This window comes from Protopterus annectens, chromosome 5.part0, assembly GCF_019279795.1.
Source record: "Protopterus annectens isolate FY-2018-M chromosome 5.part0, PAN1.0, whole genome shotgun sequence".
NCBI classification, from domain to species: Eukaryota; Metazoa; Chordata; order Ceratodontiformes; family Protopteridae; genus Protopterus; species Protopterus annectens.
In genome coordinates, this window is record NC_056735.1 from 818,631,674 (window position 1) to 818,650,732 (window position 19,059).

The window sequence follows — 19,059 nt, forward strand, 5'->3', positions numbered from 1 at the left end:
AACATTGTACATTCTAGCCCTGTAAATGAACCACTGACCCTTGTGAACGTAGAATTGAGTGAAGTTAAAACTTATTCAACAGCTACTAACGCATGTAAAGAGTTTAAAAGGAGTTTTATTACTGCATATAATTTAGAAGCGAGTGATTTGAGATGGATTCTGGACAGAAATTGGAATCTTTTATTTTTTGAGAAGGGGTTAGTTGAGAAGTTGGGCAATTGCCTGACTTTGATTTTCAGAAGAGGTAGAAATTTAAAGAATTTTGTGGAGACAGAAGTTAGTATCTCACACAGAATAATTGGTACCTATAAATGTGAATCATGTAACTACTATACATTTATTTCTACAGGATCCAATTTCAGTGTGGGAAAGAATAAATATCAGATGAGAGGTATGTTTAACTGTAATTCCAAAGCAGTCGTATAACTGGCCTCCTGCCAACTATGCCCTGCTTTTTACGTAGGGAAGACTGGCATGAGGCTAAGGGATAGGATATATGAACATTTATACAATATTAGGAAGAAAAATAATTTCAATGCACTGGCTAGGCATTGTAATGAAAATCCTACCCATAGTTTTCTGCTCATGGTAATAGATCAAGTTGCCCCTGTTTTAAAAGGAGGCCCTTATCAACTTTTACTAGAAAAGTGTGAGTTAATATGGCAGTTAAGGCTAAATTCTTATACATCCCCAGGTCTGAATGAAATTACTTCATTGTCATGTATTTTAAAATTGAAAAGTCTTTTGCACTGAAAACATTTAGGTAAATATGTTGAATAAAAGTTAAGCATTTGTATAGTGTTATAGATGAATGTTATTATTAATTGTATATATTCTTTTACTTAACATGTAAATTTTAATTAATTACTAGGGTATTAAGAGTGAGGAGCATCCTGAAATTACTTTGGCCAGTTAGCTTATTTGTTTAGTTAAACATTTGTATCTTGATGTTGTCATAGGCTGGTTAGTATGTCAATCTGTTTTTTTTTAAAAAGTATTTAACACACTTGTATTGCACAGCTGATTTGTCTGATGAAGTCTACCCATTTGTTAAGGTAGATGAAAAGTGCTTTACATCTATCTGGAATAAATCTTTGTGGTATTTTTATTCGTGCCTCAGAGACATTATTTTAGTAACCAAGTACATTTTTCCTACAGACACGGCACCTACATGGATGCCTTCCTGCTGGATTGCAAAATCACCTCACTTGCATGTTTTTCACCAGCAGATGAGGTGATTTGCATTCTGCAGACAACTCCATGTTTGCATGGTGTCCACATACTCATGCATGCCCCCAGACATGTTACCTGGATCGCTCGGCATCCATATTCCTTGTTCAGGCCACAACACTATTCCTACATGGAGAATCACACCATGTAGGGTTTATTGAATTACTCCCATTGTTAATCCCATTTTTCCTGGTCAAAACAAATAGAAAACTAAACATGTATCTACCGCTTCTCAAATTGTCATAGACAGGAGCAATTTTCTGGGTCGAGCTCAGGATTTAATTCAGGTTATTAATCCTCCTTATAATATAGTTTTTAGTAAAAGAAAGAAGAGTACCTCTTTTCCTGAAGAGTGTGTGTATGACTCATTTGATACTTCTTCTGGGGTTATGGCCAGTGGAACTATTCTGAGGAGATTTGTCTGGCTGCATTCTCAAAACATTCTAGATGATGCGAAAAATGAGATGTTAATTTTTCCTTCGGATATAAATTCAGTTTTGGTTCCTCTCATCAAAAAGTCTGAAGAAAGGAGTAAGATGATACAGGGAAGATTTTCAACCCTCTCTTTCTAAAATTTTCTATGGGATTCTCTAACCCCTCATCCAGTTGTGGCAAGAAATAAAATAACAAAATGTGGGTAAAAAGACATTTAAGAAGAAATGTCAGTGGAGGGAGGTTCCAAAAAGAATTCAGGACCCTGGCCCCAATAATCAAGGACAAGCCAGCAGGTCAGAATGAATATTTAATTATCTTGTCTCTCCCTCCTACCCTGGCAGTCCCCTTTCCCTTTCAGAATGTCTGAATCTCTACTTTTCTCTTTGGAAATGAATAGCTTTAGACACATGGGGTTTGAAAATTATTCATCAAGGACAAGGTTACTGATGGCAGTGGTAGAAACTTCTTTCTTTTTAGGGATAATTCCTTATCTAATAGAACAGGCTCTTTTATTTCCCCTTGTCCTTCAATACATGATTTTCCAGGGAGTGAAAGAACCAGTTCCTACTTTCCTTGGGAAAGTTTTTTATCCAAGGATGTTTTAGTATCAATAAAAGAAACTGCCTGGAGTTCAGTTCTGTATCTTTTTTTTTTCCTAAACATGCTTGTGATAGTGATCAAGTTCAACATGATGTCACTTCACAACCTGTTATCAGTTATTCCTCATTCAAGTTTCCTGGTAACACTAGATTTAAAAGATGCTTATCATTACAGCACCATGAGCCATCACAAAGTGTCTAGCTCCAGTTATAACTCATTGCAAGCTAGAGGGTATCAATATTTTTGCAGAGTCTTTTTCAAAGTGTCAGGAATTTCTAACTTGGGTGAGAGATCTCTTTCACAAGCTAGTATTCCAGGATAATATTCAGAAGTATTTTTGACTCCTTCATACAGGATTGTGTTCCTGGGTGCCAGCTAGATGCCTCAATTCGAAGAGCTTTTCTTCCACAGGAAAAATATATCTATATCTAGATGTAATTCTCAGGTTTTCCACTCAGTCACCACAAGACTTTGGGTCTCATAGCATCAGTGATTGTCAGGATACCCCTGGAAAGCCTCCTCATGGGAAAGACACAATGTTATCTGAAGTCTCTTTAGTCCAGTACCCACATCCTTTGTCTTTTCAAATTCCAGTGCTGGTGTTTGGCAGAAGGGAAAGCACTTATTGGAGAAAGCAAATTTCCCTAAATCCAGGTATCTCATTCTCCCTCCCTGTTCTAAAGTAGTCATCAGCACAGATGCATTGGATGTTGCTTGTGAAGCAGTTGATGAAGAGATAAAGAGCAAGGTGTGTGGAGGACCAAGGATAGACACAACCTCATAAATTTAAAATGAATGTTTGCCCTGATTGCCCTGATTAAGGCAGTCATCTCTCTGAATAATATTTGGTCCCCTGGACCTCTTTTATTTTGTTACAGGCAATAACACAGTTGTGTGGCACATTAACAAGAAAGGGAGAATCAGGTTGTATTCCTTTTGCAATTAGCTTCACAGCACAGCCTAACTCTTTAGGCATTCTACATGACATCAGAGCAAAACTATGTGACAGACAAACTAAGCAGGACAAGGGCAGACCATCGCAATTAAAATTAGATAAAGGGGGTCTTCCAAGATTTGAACCTTCTGTGGGGAGTTTCTTAAACGGACCTATTTGTCTCCTGTCTGATCAATCAGCAGGCAAAAATGCTGCTTCAGGACTAAATGCAAGAAGGCCTGTAAAATAGTTGTACTTTCCTTTTCTTGGATAGAAGTGTTAGTGATGTGTTCCCACTCTACCCACTGATATCCAGGGTACTTCTGAAGTTTCAGAAGGAATTACCCTAGATCATTGTGGTGACTCAATTCTGGCCCAGGAAACTGCAGTTATCTCTTCTTTGGAAATGACCATGGGCAATTACCACAAGCTTCCTCACAGAATGCATTTACTCACACAAGATCAGGGGTGATTGAAATACGCCAACCCCAATCAACTTCAACAGCTGCATGGATGATAGACTAATTCCCTTTAGGCACCTGTTTACTTATGATGTGCAGCAGGTAATGATGGAGGTACGAAACCCTGCTACAGCAAAATCATATATTAACAAGTAGAAAAAGTTTTCTAGTTAGTGCTAACAACATAAATAGCACCAATTAAGGGCTAGTTGATCTCTGGGGTTTACAACGTTTGTGCGACTTATTATTCTATGGCCCTTCTTACTCCTCCTTCAGTGTTCATTTTTCAGCCTTTTTGGCATGTTTGCCCTTGGATCCTCCTCATCTTTCAATGTATCCTTATGTCAAAATGTTTTTGAAAGGGGTTTTTCATAAGATGATACCATGAAAACCAGTGGCCTCTCCTTGTGATCTTAATTTTGTGTTAGAGAAGGTAACACTTGCTATATCTGTACCAGCTAATCTGGCTGACTTGACATTCTTAACATGAAAAATGGTTTTAATTATTGGCCTGACTTATGCAAGAAGAGTATCTGAGATGCAAGATCTTATAGTCATCCCTATCTCATTTCAATACAGACAGGGTTTCCTTATCTCATTTTCCATACAGACAGGGTTTCTTGGAGAACTATATTTTTTCTTTTATGCCTAAAGTGGTATCTAAGTATAAAAGAAACAAAAAGAAAAGAAAGAAAAAAAAAATCTAGTTCTCCAAGAAACCCTGTTATCTAAGTAGCTGTGGTGGTGCAGCAGTAGCATTGTTGCCTCACAGCAAGAGGTTCTCCCGTTCGATTCTTGGCTGGAGTGCGGGGAGTGCCTTCTGTGTGGAGTCTGCATGTCCTCCCCATGGTTGGGTGGGTGTTCGAAAGACATGCGTAAATGGGCGTGCCTTCGTGGAAGGTTGAACACCGACCTGGCACCTCGACATTCATAAAAATCTACTGCCAATCATTAGTGGACCGGAGTTCTGCTGTGGCGACCCCTAACTGGGAAAAGCCGAAAGACAACAACAACAACAACATGCCTAAAGTGGTATCTAAGTGTCCTTTAAGACAAACTATTCCTGCCCCAGTTTTCTTTTCTGAACTGAAAATGAGGGATGAAGCATACTCCATATCCTGGCTGTTTATAGACAATGCAGGTTCTATCTTGACAGAATTAAATATTTCAGATCTTTGGATCAGTTGCAAATTTCTTGTGAAAGTAAGAAGAAAGGACAACCTGTCCTAGATATATATATAAATATATATATATATATATATATATCATTATCTATCTATATATATATATATATATATATATATATATATATTTATATGTGTGTGTGTGTGTGTGTGTGTGTATATGTATATGTATATGTATATATATATATATATATATATATATATATATATATATATATATATATATATATATATATATATATATATATATATATATATATATATATATATATATATATATATATATATATATATATATATATATAACGAAAAACCAAACTGCAGTCTGTCAGCAACGTAAGACACTCTGTTCAAACAAGTAGAAGAATAACCACTTTTCACATTCAAATAAATAAATAAAATATTTAATGAAAACAGGACAGACGTAAGCGCTTTCACGGACAACCTGTCCGCTTCTTCAGACGTATCATCATAAAGAGGCAACAGCACTATATAGCACTAACATCAAGGGTTAATTGGATAATTAGCGGTTTAAAACAATCAAGTAATCACTGGCAATTACAGATTAAAAACATACTGCATAAAGGGCTATCTATCAAACTAAGCTAAAAAGACCAATTTAATTAAACAACGCAACAACATTATATAGCACAACATCAAAATCTAAACACATAAATAACAATTTAGAACCAGCGAATAATCATTAAAAGTAAAAAATATAAAAAGTATAAATAAAAAATATTTAAATAAAAAATAAAAAATACATTATCTAAGAGGTCTGCTTTGTAGAATAGGTTTAAGGGGAACAGTTTCATTTAGACCACGTCCATAGTGTGCCCCAGCCTCAAAATCCATTTAACTTCAGCAGTCTCAGTTTGATTAACCACATCCCCCAATCTTGGATTTTCTGGAACTATGTGTAAGATTTGAAATAGAAAAATGTGTGTAGAATCAGTATTCATTATGTGTTTGGCAATGGCATTATAGACTTCATTTCTACGTACACAGTAATAGTGATCACGAATTCTCTCCTTTAGTGATCTGTTTGTTTTGCCAACATAGTAGCAAAAACAAACCTTACACTGTGCAACATAGACCAGGTTCCTAGAATTACATGTCCCTGAACATCTAATACTCCACAGTACACCTGTGTCGGGGTGTCTGAAAAACCTGGATTCGTCTATATAGGGGCACTGTGGACATTCTTTACATTTTTTAGTGCCCATCTGCCAAATAGGACAAACTTCCAATGAGTTGGTACTCGTGTAGCAAATCTTCTGTTGCAGGGTTTGACAATTTTTGTAAACAAAATGAGGAAAAGTACCTACTAACTGCTTAGTACTAACATCCGATGTTAAAATATTCCAATTATTAGAAACCAAGTTTCTAATCTTATTGATGTTACTACAATATGGAATAACAATGGACACATTGTTATGAACCTTGGCTTTGTTACTGGGTAGATTGCTAGCTTTGGGACCAAAATAGGGTTTAGCCCTATGTTTCCTATGGTACACCATTTGTTCATTCACTAAATTAAATTCTTCTATGGTGTAACCCCTACTCAGAAAACCGGTTTGCAGCAATCCCATTTCTTTTTTAAAAATTTGGTCATCACAGCAAAGGCGTGATGCTCTCATAGCTTGTCCTTTAATGATGTTAGTAAAACAAGCAGGATTGTGCATACTTTGTCTATGCAGATATGAAGGTTGGTAACAGGGTTTCCTAAACAGTTTAGTCTTAACAATAGCATTTTCCACATATATATTAACATCCAAAAAATCAATGCTAAGACTCGAACATGTACCAGAAAACTTCAAAAACTGACTAGTTGAATTAATGTAACTAAAGAAGTCAGAACTCACAAAATTGACATCATCTATCACAATAAACAAATCGTCCACAAACCGTCTAAAAAACTTCATAGAAGTATGAGAAACAAGATGTTGTTGTTCCCAAGCAACCATGACCAAATTGGCATAGCTATTAGCACAGCTAGTGCCCATAGCTATGCCTCTGGCCTGTTTAAAATATCTAGTATCAGACATACATACATATATAAACAAAATGATCCACATATTTTGGTGGTTGTTGTAGTCAAGGTCAGATGTAGTTAGACTAGAGACACACATTTAATGTGTTGTTGGTATCATAAGCCTAAAGCATAAGTCAATTTAACAAAAACTTTAAATTTCAAATATTTTATATATATATATATATATATATATATATATATATATATATATATATGGCATATTTGGAGCACCATTGTTTGAAATCCTCTGGTTGTCTTTAATTTCTGTCCCCCATCAATAACATCACTGTGAAATTCTTTCCATGTGCCCAGAACCCTTAGAGCTGACAGTAGATGGATTTATAGGAAGCCCACCCCAGTAGTGGTTTGCTTCTGTGTCAAAGCCTTAGCTCTGTCATTAGCCTTCTTAATTATATCACTGGCCCTTTGTCCAATACTCTTATAGTCACAACACTGGCCATCCACAGCATTTACATCATTGGCCACCTGCTGCTAGACATGGTCACAGAAAGGCTTGTCAGCTAAATGTATTTATTTATTTACTGCCATTTCTTTAATGGGAAAGTCCAACTGGGTAGGAGCCCATTTTCACTGGAGGACCGGGAAGAAAAGCTTTATGGTATTAGAAAAGATTTTTAGAATAATAGCTATACAGTCATTAAAATAATCCAAAAACAAATGCAATTTAAATAATTGTACCAAATTAGACATAATATGAAAACACTGCTTAAGAGTAGATACAAGTTATATGACAATGATTTAACAGTTAGAGAAATTGAAACCCATTTATAGAGAAATTAAAGGTAAGTTAGTACAATACAAACAGGAATTACAATAAAAAAGTAAGAGAAATCAGGAAATGAAAGTGAGTGAAGAAGGGAGAATAAGGAGATGTAAGTTATGAATAAGTATTTGTCCACATTTAGGATATAGTTGACCATGGTGTTGAGCAAGAACAGAGCACATTTTTGAGTAGGACATCATTCAGGATGGTTTTGAAGGATGGTAGGCAGGGTATTGCCCTGATCAATAGAGATGAGGTGCTTGTGTAGCATATTGAAATTTGATAAGTAAATAAGATGAGGATCCTGAAACCATGCACCATAGAGACAGAGGCCATGGGCTATGACCTCATTCACAATATCTTAGAACAGAGGTTTCTGTTGTTCTGATACCCTTCATTTTTTATTTTGTTGTTATATTCATGCTGTGATGTATCAGACACTGGCAGCACGAGGGGGGGGGGGTTTACAGGCTGGTTTTTATTGCTGAGAAACTACTCCTTATGCAAGTATCACTGATAAAAATGTAAAAAAAAGAACACACTGAATGATATCAAAGCAACATATGCAAAATTCCAATATGCCCCCAAATGAAAAAAAAAAAACATACGACTAAAAAATTTAATACATACATGGACATAGAGGAATAAATAAAAAAGCAACTACTAAATTACCAGGCAGATAGAACAGCATAAACAAAGAGCATTTTATTAATGCAGCAATAATCCACATACACTTCTACAAGTCAGACATGTGTGAACATCCTCAAGATGTTGCCAGAAACCAACCAGATAGAATGAAAGAAGTAAAGGGTAAGCATAATAACTGTTAGTATGTTCATTACAAAAACACACATTTGCAGGATTAGACAGCACTCTTTCAACTAATATAATTCAAAATGTAAACTTGCAAGCATTAATTCTAAAGAAAATTAGATTCCATCAAACATTTTTAGACAGTTCTCCAAAATGTGCCACAAATGCAGCAGTTGTAATGGTTAGCAACAGTTTTGTTTAGCAATACGTGGGAAACCAAGCAGTCTTCCCTAGCACAATGGAAGATTCATAGCCCCAGGTTTTGCTTATGTGGTATAGATTAACCCCTCTGACCACAATGAGTTTGTTAGTTAGGTCTTGGCTCATTATTATTCCTGAGCCACTCAATCTGCTTAATATGCTGGTCAGGTAAACATGGTGTTAGTACCTACATAATGACATGCACATGCCTGGACAGTATAAGATCAAGTACTGGGACTTTTGGTCAGGTAATGTCTTGCAAGTGTTACTCATTAGCAGTTCTGCACATATAATTACTTGTTTAGTTGAGTAATACACTGACAGGGGATGTGCCAGGGAGAAAAGGTCTAATTGAGAAGATTCCATGTAAATTTACTGACTTAGGAACAAACACTGACACACAATTTAGTTAACATTTTGTAAGAAGAGTATGTAACTGTGATGACAAAGTGCCTGGAACTTATAGCATATATCGATTGTAGAAGTACAGGAAAATTTTCAATTTCATTGCAAAATGTAATACATTCATGGTACAATGGAATTACAATGATTCACACAAAAAAAAACTAAACACTCTTCTCTTGCAGATATTTGTTTGTAACCTGCCATGCTTGACAATCATCACTTTTGTAAGGATCACATCCACACAGATTTTAACAGGACAAAAGTCAGCTGTGTAATAACATCGGTAAAGTGTTATCAAAATGCTAATGTCAGAAGTGCATTGATGAGCTCATGTACTTGACTTTACCTAAATTTATAAATGTCAGGTGGCAAAAGCTGTTAATCCTGCCAAAATGTTATGGTAAAGCCATAGGTGCAGGGTTCAAATTTGGTGAAGGTGCTGTCTCTATGAAAGCAGAGATCATTGCTGACAGATATTTACTTGTATAAGGTAACAGAGTTGAGAAATCATTACACTGATGGCTTCAAACTTTGTGCGACCACTGGCATTGTATATCAGGGTCCTTTGCTGAATGTGACAACTAATGTTAACTAACAGAATAAACTAAAAAGCAGATAGCTACAAGAATTGGATTAAGCTTTATTACAATGGTAAGCACTTTTGTCCAGTATATCTGGCTTTCATCAGACATTTTAAAAACAGTCATATGACTCCTTTATATATGAATACATTATGACACTAATCAACATTTAAAGGTACATAATACAAAATACCTCTAGTACAGCTACAACAGCAACAACCCATCCATCATGAACTCCCTATATAGTGCTTATCAAAACATAGTAGTTATATAAAATACATATACAATTATTTAAATAATTATATATATATATATATATATATATATAATTAACTTTATAAAGCCACTATACTCAATTAATCTAAATATATACAAAGTCCTCCACATCCATCTGTCATAAGCTTTCATTTTTAAAACACAATAATAGAAATAACATTGTTAAGCCCAGGGGGTGCTGAAGCATTAAGATAAATCTGCCACCAATATTCTGTCTGTTTAAGAAATGAATTCTCTGAATAGCAGTTTACTTCCATTGGCAAAAACTCAACATTTAATTATGCAAGTGTGAAGGCTTAGCCATTAATTGCACAGACAAAATTGGGCACACTGTGCCTTAGTCAACACTTTGGACAAAACCCAATAAGCATATGTGGTAGATGAAGTCAATGCAAATATATTTATACAAATTATAAAATTAGAGATTATTAACTTAGCCGAGGGCTGCAACTATCTTTCTAAAGATGCTGTTTATATTTATATATGCAACTTTTGTGATTCGTTTCGATAGGGTAAATGGAAACATCATTCGTAAATACATTTATGAACACTACTATGATATCAGTAAGGGTAGTAAGAATAATGCTTTAGACAAACATTCTTTGCATATACAAGTCCTAGTAGTTTTTTGTTCACTGTTTTGCAACAGGTACTTCTTAATCCATGTGATGAACCCTTGGAGAAGTTAACTGAATATACAGATCTGTAATGGCAATTAAAACTAAATGCGGGTGAGAAACCAGTTTAAAATGACAACATTTCAATAAGCAGTGTCCTTAAATTAAGGGTGGCTAAGTTGTAATTTAAAAAAAAAATAATCATGTAGTGACAATAATATTGCTATTTTAAAGGTTTTTGTATTCCTAGATTAAGTATATTTTGCATTTATGTTTATAATTATATTTCTTTTTGTTGTCCAGCATTACTGTTTTGAAGAAAATATAAATAATTAAGTCATCACTTTTTTTGTTTTTGACAAGAATGTAATTTAGTAAGTCACTGGGCTAGATCTAATAAAGCCTACATGGTCCTATAAGACTGTGTGCATGTCATGTTGCAATGCTCACACTATAACACACCATTTTGTATTCAGTAGTGGCATGTAAACCCAGTAAACATCAAAGCATACTAATTATAGCATAAGCAGATGAATTGTATGCTAATCAACCAAACCAAGATGGAAGAGCTATTCAACAAGCAAAAAAACAACCATGCACACTCAGTGCAGGTTTTGCCTGTGAATTCCATAAAGTATTGGAATACAGCCATGGAAAATCCTCTACATTGTAAGAATGTTATTGACTGCTGTTGTTCATATACATGTGTATGTGTAACAGGCCCAAGTCTGTGATGCTGCTGATGCTACTAATAGACATTGGCCAAGAAGGAGAAGGGTGACCTTATTTAACTTTTTATTATCTGCATGAAGTGGAAATTGTAGAAGGCTACAGGGAGGATGTGGACATACTAAAGAAACTCTGAAAACTCTGTCATCTTCAACTGACAGCATGAACAAACTGAGGGGAAACAATACCTATGAAGTCAAAGGTATGTGTAGAACTTGGAATATTAGCTACAGGAAACTTTCAGACAATGACAGGGGATATGCTGGGTGTATCACAGGCATCAGCATACAGGATGATACATCCATTTCTGAATGGTATGATACAACATACCAGTGACTACATACATTTGTTCCCATACACCTGAGGACAGAGCTACAGCTATGCAGGATTTATACCTTGTAGAACACTACCCTGAAGTCTTGGGTGTCATAGACTGCATGCACATTGAAATCAAAGCACTTGTTGAGCAACAGGGAAGGGTATACATAAACAGAAAGAGCTTCCACTGCACTAACTGCCAGGTCATGTGTAATGCTACCGGAATCATCCTGAATGTATGTGCTTGTAACCCAGGCAGTTATCATGACTCCCATATCTGGTACAACTCTCAAATATATCAGAGTTTTTTGGGGAAGATATCCCACAATGTTATTTACTGGGGGATGGAGGTAATGCACTTAAGCTGTGGCTGATGACACCTATCCGAAATGCACACAGACCCACTGGAGAATCCTAAAATAAAGCTCACACCCAAACAAGAAATATTACAGAGGGCTGATGAAGTAATGGTCCTGGTGCCTAGATACATCAGGGGGAGCACTGCAGTACAATCCTTGTACTTGTGTTGATATGTTCACTATTTGTGCTACTCTTCACAATATTATACTGAGAAAACATCTTCAGCAGGAACACCAGGAGGAAGGGCCACCACCACTGGCAAGGTCTCCACAACCACACACTGTCAGAGGGGGAATTACCTGCTGCTGTGGGTGTAGGAGATGTAGGCATATCCAATATGCCCTCACCCTTGCCAAGATGTAACAGACAGCACACATCCTCACCACCTAAGTGGTACAACTTTCATGCTATGCACATACATGCAGGAACATTGATGTCAGGTAATGCTCACAACCTTTACTTACCAATGTAATGGCTGTATACTGCTCACTTCACATAATTATCCTTGAATTAAAACACTTGTAACTGCAGGACTGTTAAGGTTAGTGCTGAATCTGGAATAGGAAAATAAATGGCTAAGAACATAAATGAATGGCAGATCCTTGCATATTGTTACTTGCTAATGTAACCTAAGTAGAAGGTAGGTGATTTTTATAGCAACGTCATCGATATGTGAAAACACTGACTTATGTCAATAGATGTGCTCTCTATCAAATAATAGGCCTCATGCATCAAAGATACACACATTACAGAAACCTGTAAGAAAGCAGTACAATTTTCAAAACAGCATCGCAAACACATATATACTAAGCACTCAGCCAACAATGCACCCTGGGCATCAGACAATAGAATTATGTATCTTTGAATTTAAGAAATAGGAAATCAAGGATATGACAGTGTTATCAACATTTGCACAGGATGTTGTATGGGGGGGGGCAAGACTGACACAAAAGGCAGTGAGTACATGTGAATAAGAAAGAAAGGAAGACAGAAATTTTGATAAAGTATAAAACGGTTACTGAGGAAAAAATGAGCTGTCGGTCTCACAAATTACCCATGTAGCTCTTGTGTGTGTGTGTGTGTGTGTGTGTGTGTGTGTGTGTGTGTGTGTGTGTGTGTGTGTGTGTGTGTGTGTGTAAAATGCCCCAGTTAGGTATACCTGGTGATTAGTGTTACTCAGGCTCAAACAAGTGCCTGAATTATCTACCCATACCACCACTTGTGATTCAGGAAGTTGAGTCCATAGCTCTCAACTGTCCAGATTTTCACAGAATATTTGACTCATACTTTTGGTCTGTTCCTCTTAAAAATTGTGTTTTTCTGGCAAATCAGTGAGAACTGAATTCACTAAATAATGATAGCCCTTTAAGTTTCAGTCTCCCTATCTTTCAGGAAACACATGGTAACACAAAATACTTTATTTTAGCAACTTTCTAAGACTACACAAGCACTATTTAAAATGTGTCCCTGGTTTTGGGCTTTTGCCTCCCCCCAAAATAATTTTTGGCTTTTTCCATATTTCTTGTGTTGTGAAGTTGAGAGATTTAGTGGAGTGTCAAGTGGATTTTACAAGGAGCTGAGAGATTCAGGGGAAGAGAAGTTTAGTGCTACTGTTGCTAAGTCATTTACATTTTTAGTAGCAGAACAGGTAGTATACTTGCTTTTGATTCAGAATGTTGTGGGTTCTACTCCCACAGCATGCATATGGATTGCTGATACTGTACTGTGTTGTATTTTATAGGGAGTGGATGCTGCAGTCCTATGAATGTCCTCCTTTGGAGGAGTTACCTAGTAACTATGTTTCTGTTATCAGTTTGTCATCCACTCCCCATTGCACAATTACTAGCATCTCATTTTTTTAATGTAGAGTAGGTAATTTATTCTTCAAGGGCAACAGGCACTTTATTTGTAGATTAAATTAAATATAAAGTTGTTTTTCTAGCAGAAACCTCTTCATTAGTTACAGATCTCTTTAATGTGGAATTATTTAGATGACTTACTTCTGCAGAGATTTTGCATATTTACTGATATTGGTGGATTGCACCAAGAAAACATCAGCTGGGACAAGAATGTCAATAAAACACGAATAAATGCAAATAAAACTGTGTAAGATATATTTTAGAAGACAAATTAATCATGAAAACAGCATTGACATCTAGGAACAAAATTCAAACTATAAACCAATTTACTCTTTCTGTTCTAACATACAGTTTTAGGGTGATTGGCTGGCCCCAAAACATGTTGGATAGGTTAGACATGAAAATAAGAAGAATGTTTAATGCTCACCAAATGATTTATACAAATCAGTGTATAGCAAGTTTATATATTCCCCATTCCAAAGGAGGGATGGGTCTCCTTCAAATTGATTACATGTATAGAGCTGTAATTGTGGGACTGCACATATTTCTGCTGACCTCACAAGACCCAGATGTAGTGAAAGTTTTGAAACATGAGGAAAATAAACCAAAGATGACTTCCCTGCTTAGTCTAGCAGAAGCATATCGGTGTCAAGCAGTATTGGAAATCAAACCAGAAGTAGACAAAAATCAGGAAGCAACTGAATATGGCAAAAAAAAAAAGAAAGAATATAAGGTGAAGGAGCAGATGAAAAGGCAAGAAATGTGGAAACTGCATATAGCTGCAAGTATAGAAAACTTCTGGAAAAACCTTATGTTGATCAGATTCAAATGCAGGTATAATTAAGGGGAGGCAAATTCAAACCAAGAGTAAAAAGGTTAATACTGGTGTCCCAAGAAGTGGGCTATGTACACATTGATTTACAAAGTCCATTGAACATGTGGGAGAAACTGAAAAAATATAGGTTTTGTAATACAGAATTGGAAACAGTTTCACACTACATTGCTGGTTGAGATATACTAATGACAGAAAGACTGTATATTGAAAGGCATAATGTGGCAAGACTGTTGCACTGGGGATTGTGCAAACATTATGGTATTGAAGTGGCTGAAAAACACTAGAAACATGAGCCACAATGCATCACAGAAAATGATGAAGTGTACATCACATAGGATCATTCATTACCAACAGTTCAAAAGATAGATGCTAGAAAACCAGATATAGTGGTGCAGGAAAACATCATTGAAATCGCCACACCCAATGACTACCATGTCTTGTGTACAGAGAGACACAAAGTCATAAAATATCAGGATTTGCAGGCAGAAATAAGAGCAATGTGGAAGAAAGATACCCAGACAGTTCATAGTAACAGGAGAAATGGATCTTATACAAAATAATCTACAATTGTATTCAGATATGTTGCCAATACATGTAACACCACATGAATTGCAGAAGGAGTAATTACTGGGCATACTGTGGGAGCTGCAAAGAGCACTTTTGGATGACATCAAAGATTGAAACAATACTAATTTCATGAACTTTAATCATACTTTGACTTAGGAATGGAGCCCATTCCCATCATGATATTAGAAACCCAAAAGATTTGGCGTAATTAAAAGTAAGAAACACTATATTTACAAAGAAGCAGAAAATATTCTTAGAACTAAGTCAACATGGGAATGAAGAAAGGTGATTTTTCAAATAGGAATGACAGCAAGTGGTATAAAAATAGATATGATGGGGTTGGAATTTACTGGAGACCATTGATGAAGGAGCCACAGTACCAGAGGAAATAAATATAGAGGTAAAGGCAACTGAGTGTAAAGAAGGCAAGCAAACGTTTGGGCAGTAGGTTAGTGACTGCCTTCTCTACAAGGGATTGATATTAAGAGTAAAGGCAAAGAGAATGCAATAGGGGAGTGCTAAGTGAAAGGTCAGCTCTGCTAGAGTTTGCAGTCATGTCTAGAACAGTGGCTTCTGTTAAAAATGGGATGATTAGTTGGGCATATGAAATATTATATGATAACTATAAGAGTAAACCAAAAAGAAATTAAATAGGGAAGAGATACTGGAAAGGTAACTTGTTAAAGAACTTTAGGAGCACATCTCTTTGGCTCCCTATTATGTAACAGAATCCAACAGGTTTAGGATTTTTGTTTGAAAGTGTTTGCATAGGTATTTTTATACCCCAAGCAGACTTCAGAGAATTTTTCCCCCCGGAGGTGTGATAAGAAAGAGAGAGGTGACTGGGAATGTATTTTTGTGAGTGTAATTAGTTGGCAGATTTTAAAATTTCACAACATGACAGTTTGTCAGAAGTGTTGGAGTGGAGGGCAAATGACTGTAACTAAGGAACTGATTCTTTTGAGAATGGTCCTAGGTTTTGAAATGCCTTGACATAGTAAGGCCTCACTTAGTTTAATGCAATTGTACCAAAAAAGAAGCTACTAAGAAATTTTTATTTACTTAACATTTGTTAACCAGGAAAGTCCAAATTAGAACAAAGCCGATTTTCAGCAGAAACCTGGGGAGAAATGCTCCAGATGCATGTCTTTGTAACATGGGAGGAAACCAGCACACCCAGAGGAAACCCACATAAATGCAGGGAGGACATGCAGACTTCACACAGAAGGCACTGCAGATGAGAATTGAACCAGAGAACATCTTGCTGTGAGGAAACAATGCTACCGCTTCACCACTGCACCATCCTGGCAACAAAAATCCAAAGCAACTATAAATGTAGTACTGAATGTTGTGAAGGATATAATTCCAGGACTTGCACTGACAAGTCCTGAAATATCAAATGGTTACTGTCTTTGTCTCCGTATAGTTATTCCTTGACTCATAGGTGCAAGCCCCAGAATTATTAAAAAAATAGAAATGTAGGAGTTTAGTGAATGTTGACCATCACTGTTCTTCTTTAAATGTCTTTTTTGCAGTGGTTCAAGTCCCTGTGAAATCAAGAATGTGTGGTGGGGAACTATTGAGATTGTCATAACATTGAGAAAGGGAATAATCCAAGAAATGGAAATCTCTGACTTAGTATATGCTATATGTATATTCCAGTACAAGTCATGAAATATCAAAAGGCTATCTCCTTTACTACAATGTCATCACTTCCTGTTTCTCATATCACTAAGATCAGAAACTATATAAAACATTAGCTGTCTACTGCATAATGCTGATTGCTGTTATTGGGGCAACTATTTCCCTGTTAACAATGTATAACAGTCATTTTGAAAATAAATTAGGCTACTGCATTTGGAAGAATTCATTGACCTCAGCTCTTATTATAGGTGTGCAAACAGTGATGTAAAATCTGCATCTACAAATGTATTTGTGTCTTTAAAATCACACACAAAACATATTACATGTTAGTATTATTATGTTTTATGAGTCTTTTCATTGGCTTCAAAGAAATATTCACTTTTAACAAATATCTATGTATGATTTAATAACAAGATGTAAGTGTACAAAAATGATGTACCATACATGCAGATTATCTCACCATAATTATACTAATCAGTTTTTGCAAATAAAATGATTATGCATATATGTATTCTTTAATGGAATGGTTTCAGAAATCAGTAATGTCATCACGTATAAAATAATTTCCACATAAGATTTTCACATGTGAAACTTATTGCCATTTTCTTGAACTAATATTTTTTTAGTTACTGTATTTGCCATCACATATTGATACAACTTGCTTTTTCTGAACTGATTTATTACTGCTACACGGATCTCTTTTGTTTTTATACCATATATCACTGGATTCAAAGTGGAAGGTATAGTAATATATAGGACTGAAAACAATGCACGGGTAAATGGTGGCATTTTGCTTTCCAAAAGAGATACTAAAAATGACATGGCTCCCATAACATAAAATGATGCAATCACTAATACATGAGAGCTGCAGGTGCTGAATGCCTTTTGACGGCCTTCTCTTGATTTCAGCTTTAAAATAGCTCTAACAATCATATAATATGACAGTCCAATCATAGCTGCATCAGGTATAGGTACTAATGCCATTAAAATAAAGAGGTATATATTTCCTATAGCAGTATGAGTACAGGCAACACTGGTAACAGCAAAGTATTCGCAGTATGCATTTTGAACAGTCATTTCACCACAGTATGGCAGTGCTCTTGCAAGTATAGGGGCTGGTAATATGCAAAAAAAACTTCTAATGACAATAAAGATGCTGTTTTTTAACATAAACACATCTGTTACAATAGATGAGTAAGTTAAAGGCTTACAAACAGCTATATATCGATCATATGCCATTAATACTAACAGTGATGATTCCATTGCTAATGAAAAGCTGATGATGAACATCTGCATAAAGCACTCATCAAACTGTATTTGTTTCATATCAAACCATAGTATTACTAACAACTTAGGCAAAAGAGCAATACCCGGAACAAGGTCAATTGCTGCTAATATAGAAATGAAATAGTGCATTGGTTCATGCAAACGCTCTTCTGTTGCTACAATGCAGAGAATAGTTAAGTTACCAAAGAATGTCAATATAAATAGGAGTGCAAAGAGTACAGAAAGCCAGCTCTTCCAGTCTTGAATTCCAGGAAATCCATTAAGGACGAATCCGGGATTTTTATTGTCAGTCTCATTGAATGATGCCATAGCACAGAACATGAAAAGAACTTCACTTTGGAACTCCTTTGAAACATTTGTAGTCTAAAAGTGAATGGATATAATTTCTTACTGTAAAAATAGGTTTCTTAGAAGTTATCATCAAGTATTTTCATTTTCTGAACATCTGACTATTTTTAATGTCATGCATTTGTCTTAAAGTTACCATGAGCATTCACAGCTATAATGCATATACCATTGTTCTGGTTCTGAATATTTTAAATTGAAGTCTAAATGCCTTCTGTAATTAATTTTTTCCATGTTGTCTTATATAAACCTATAAGTCCAATTACTAAGCCAAGCAGATTCTTAGAAAAAATAAAAGCAAAAATTAAAATATGAGTTGTTCTTCTATACAGTTGTGTACTTGTTTTATTTTTTTTTTTTAATCTGTTGCTTTGATAGAAACTGTAAATCTAGATCTTTAAATAGGGAAAATCCAGCAAGCAACCATGCCAATTAAATATATAAGTATCTATCAGAACTAGCAAAGGGCATTCAAATAAAGTGTATTCAGACAGTTATGAAAGCAGTGAATAAGTAAATCTGAAGAGTGACAAATGATGGCAGTCCTCCCACTGCAAGT

The 19,059-nt window shown here is 35.7% G+C and overlaps 1 protein-coding gene across 1 annotated transcript; it reads right to left on the reverse strand.

Annotated features, from left to right (window-relative positions):
• Positions 1-17,447: 17,447 nt before the first annotated feature.
• LOC122802219 (olfactory receptor 56A5-like) lies at positions 17,448-18,464 on the reverse strand. Its single transcript, XM_044071880.1, has one exon. The coding sequence runs from the start codon at positions 18,462-18,464 to the stop codon at positions 17,448-17,450; it is 1,017 nt and encodes a 338-aa protein (XP_043927815.1).
• Positions 18,465-19,059: the final 595 nt, after the last annotated feature.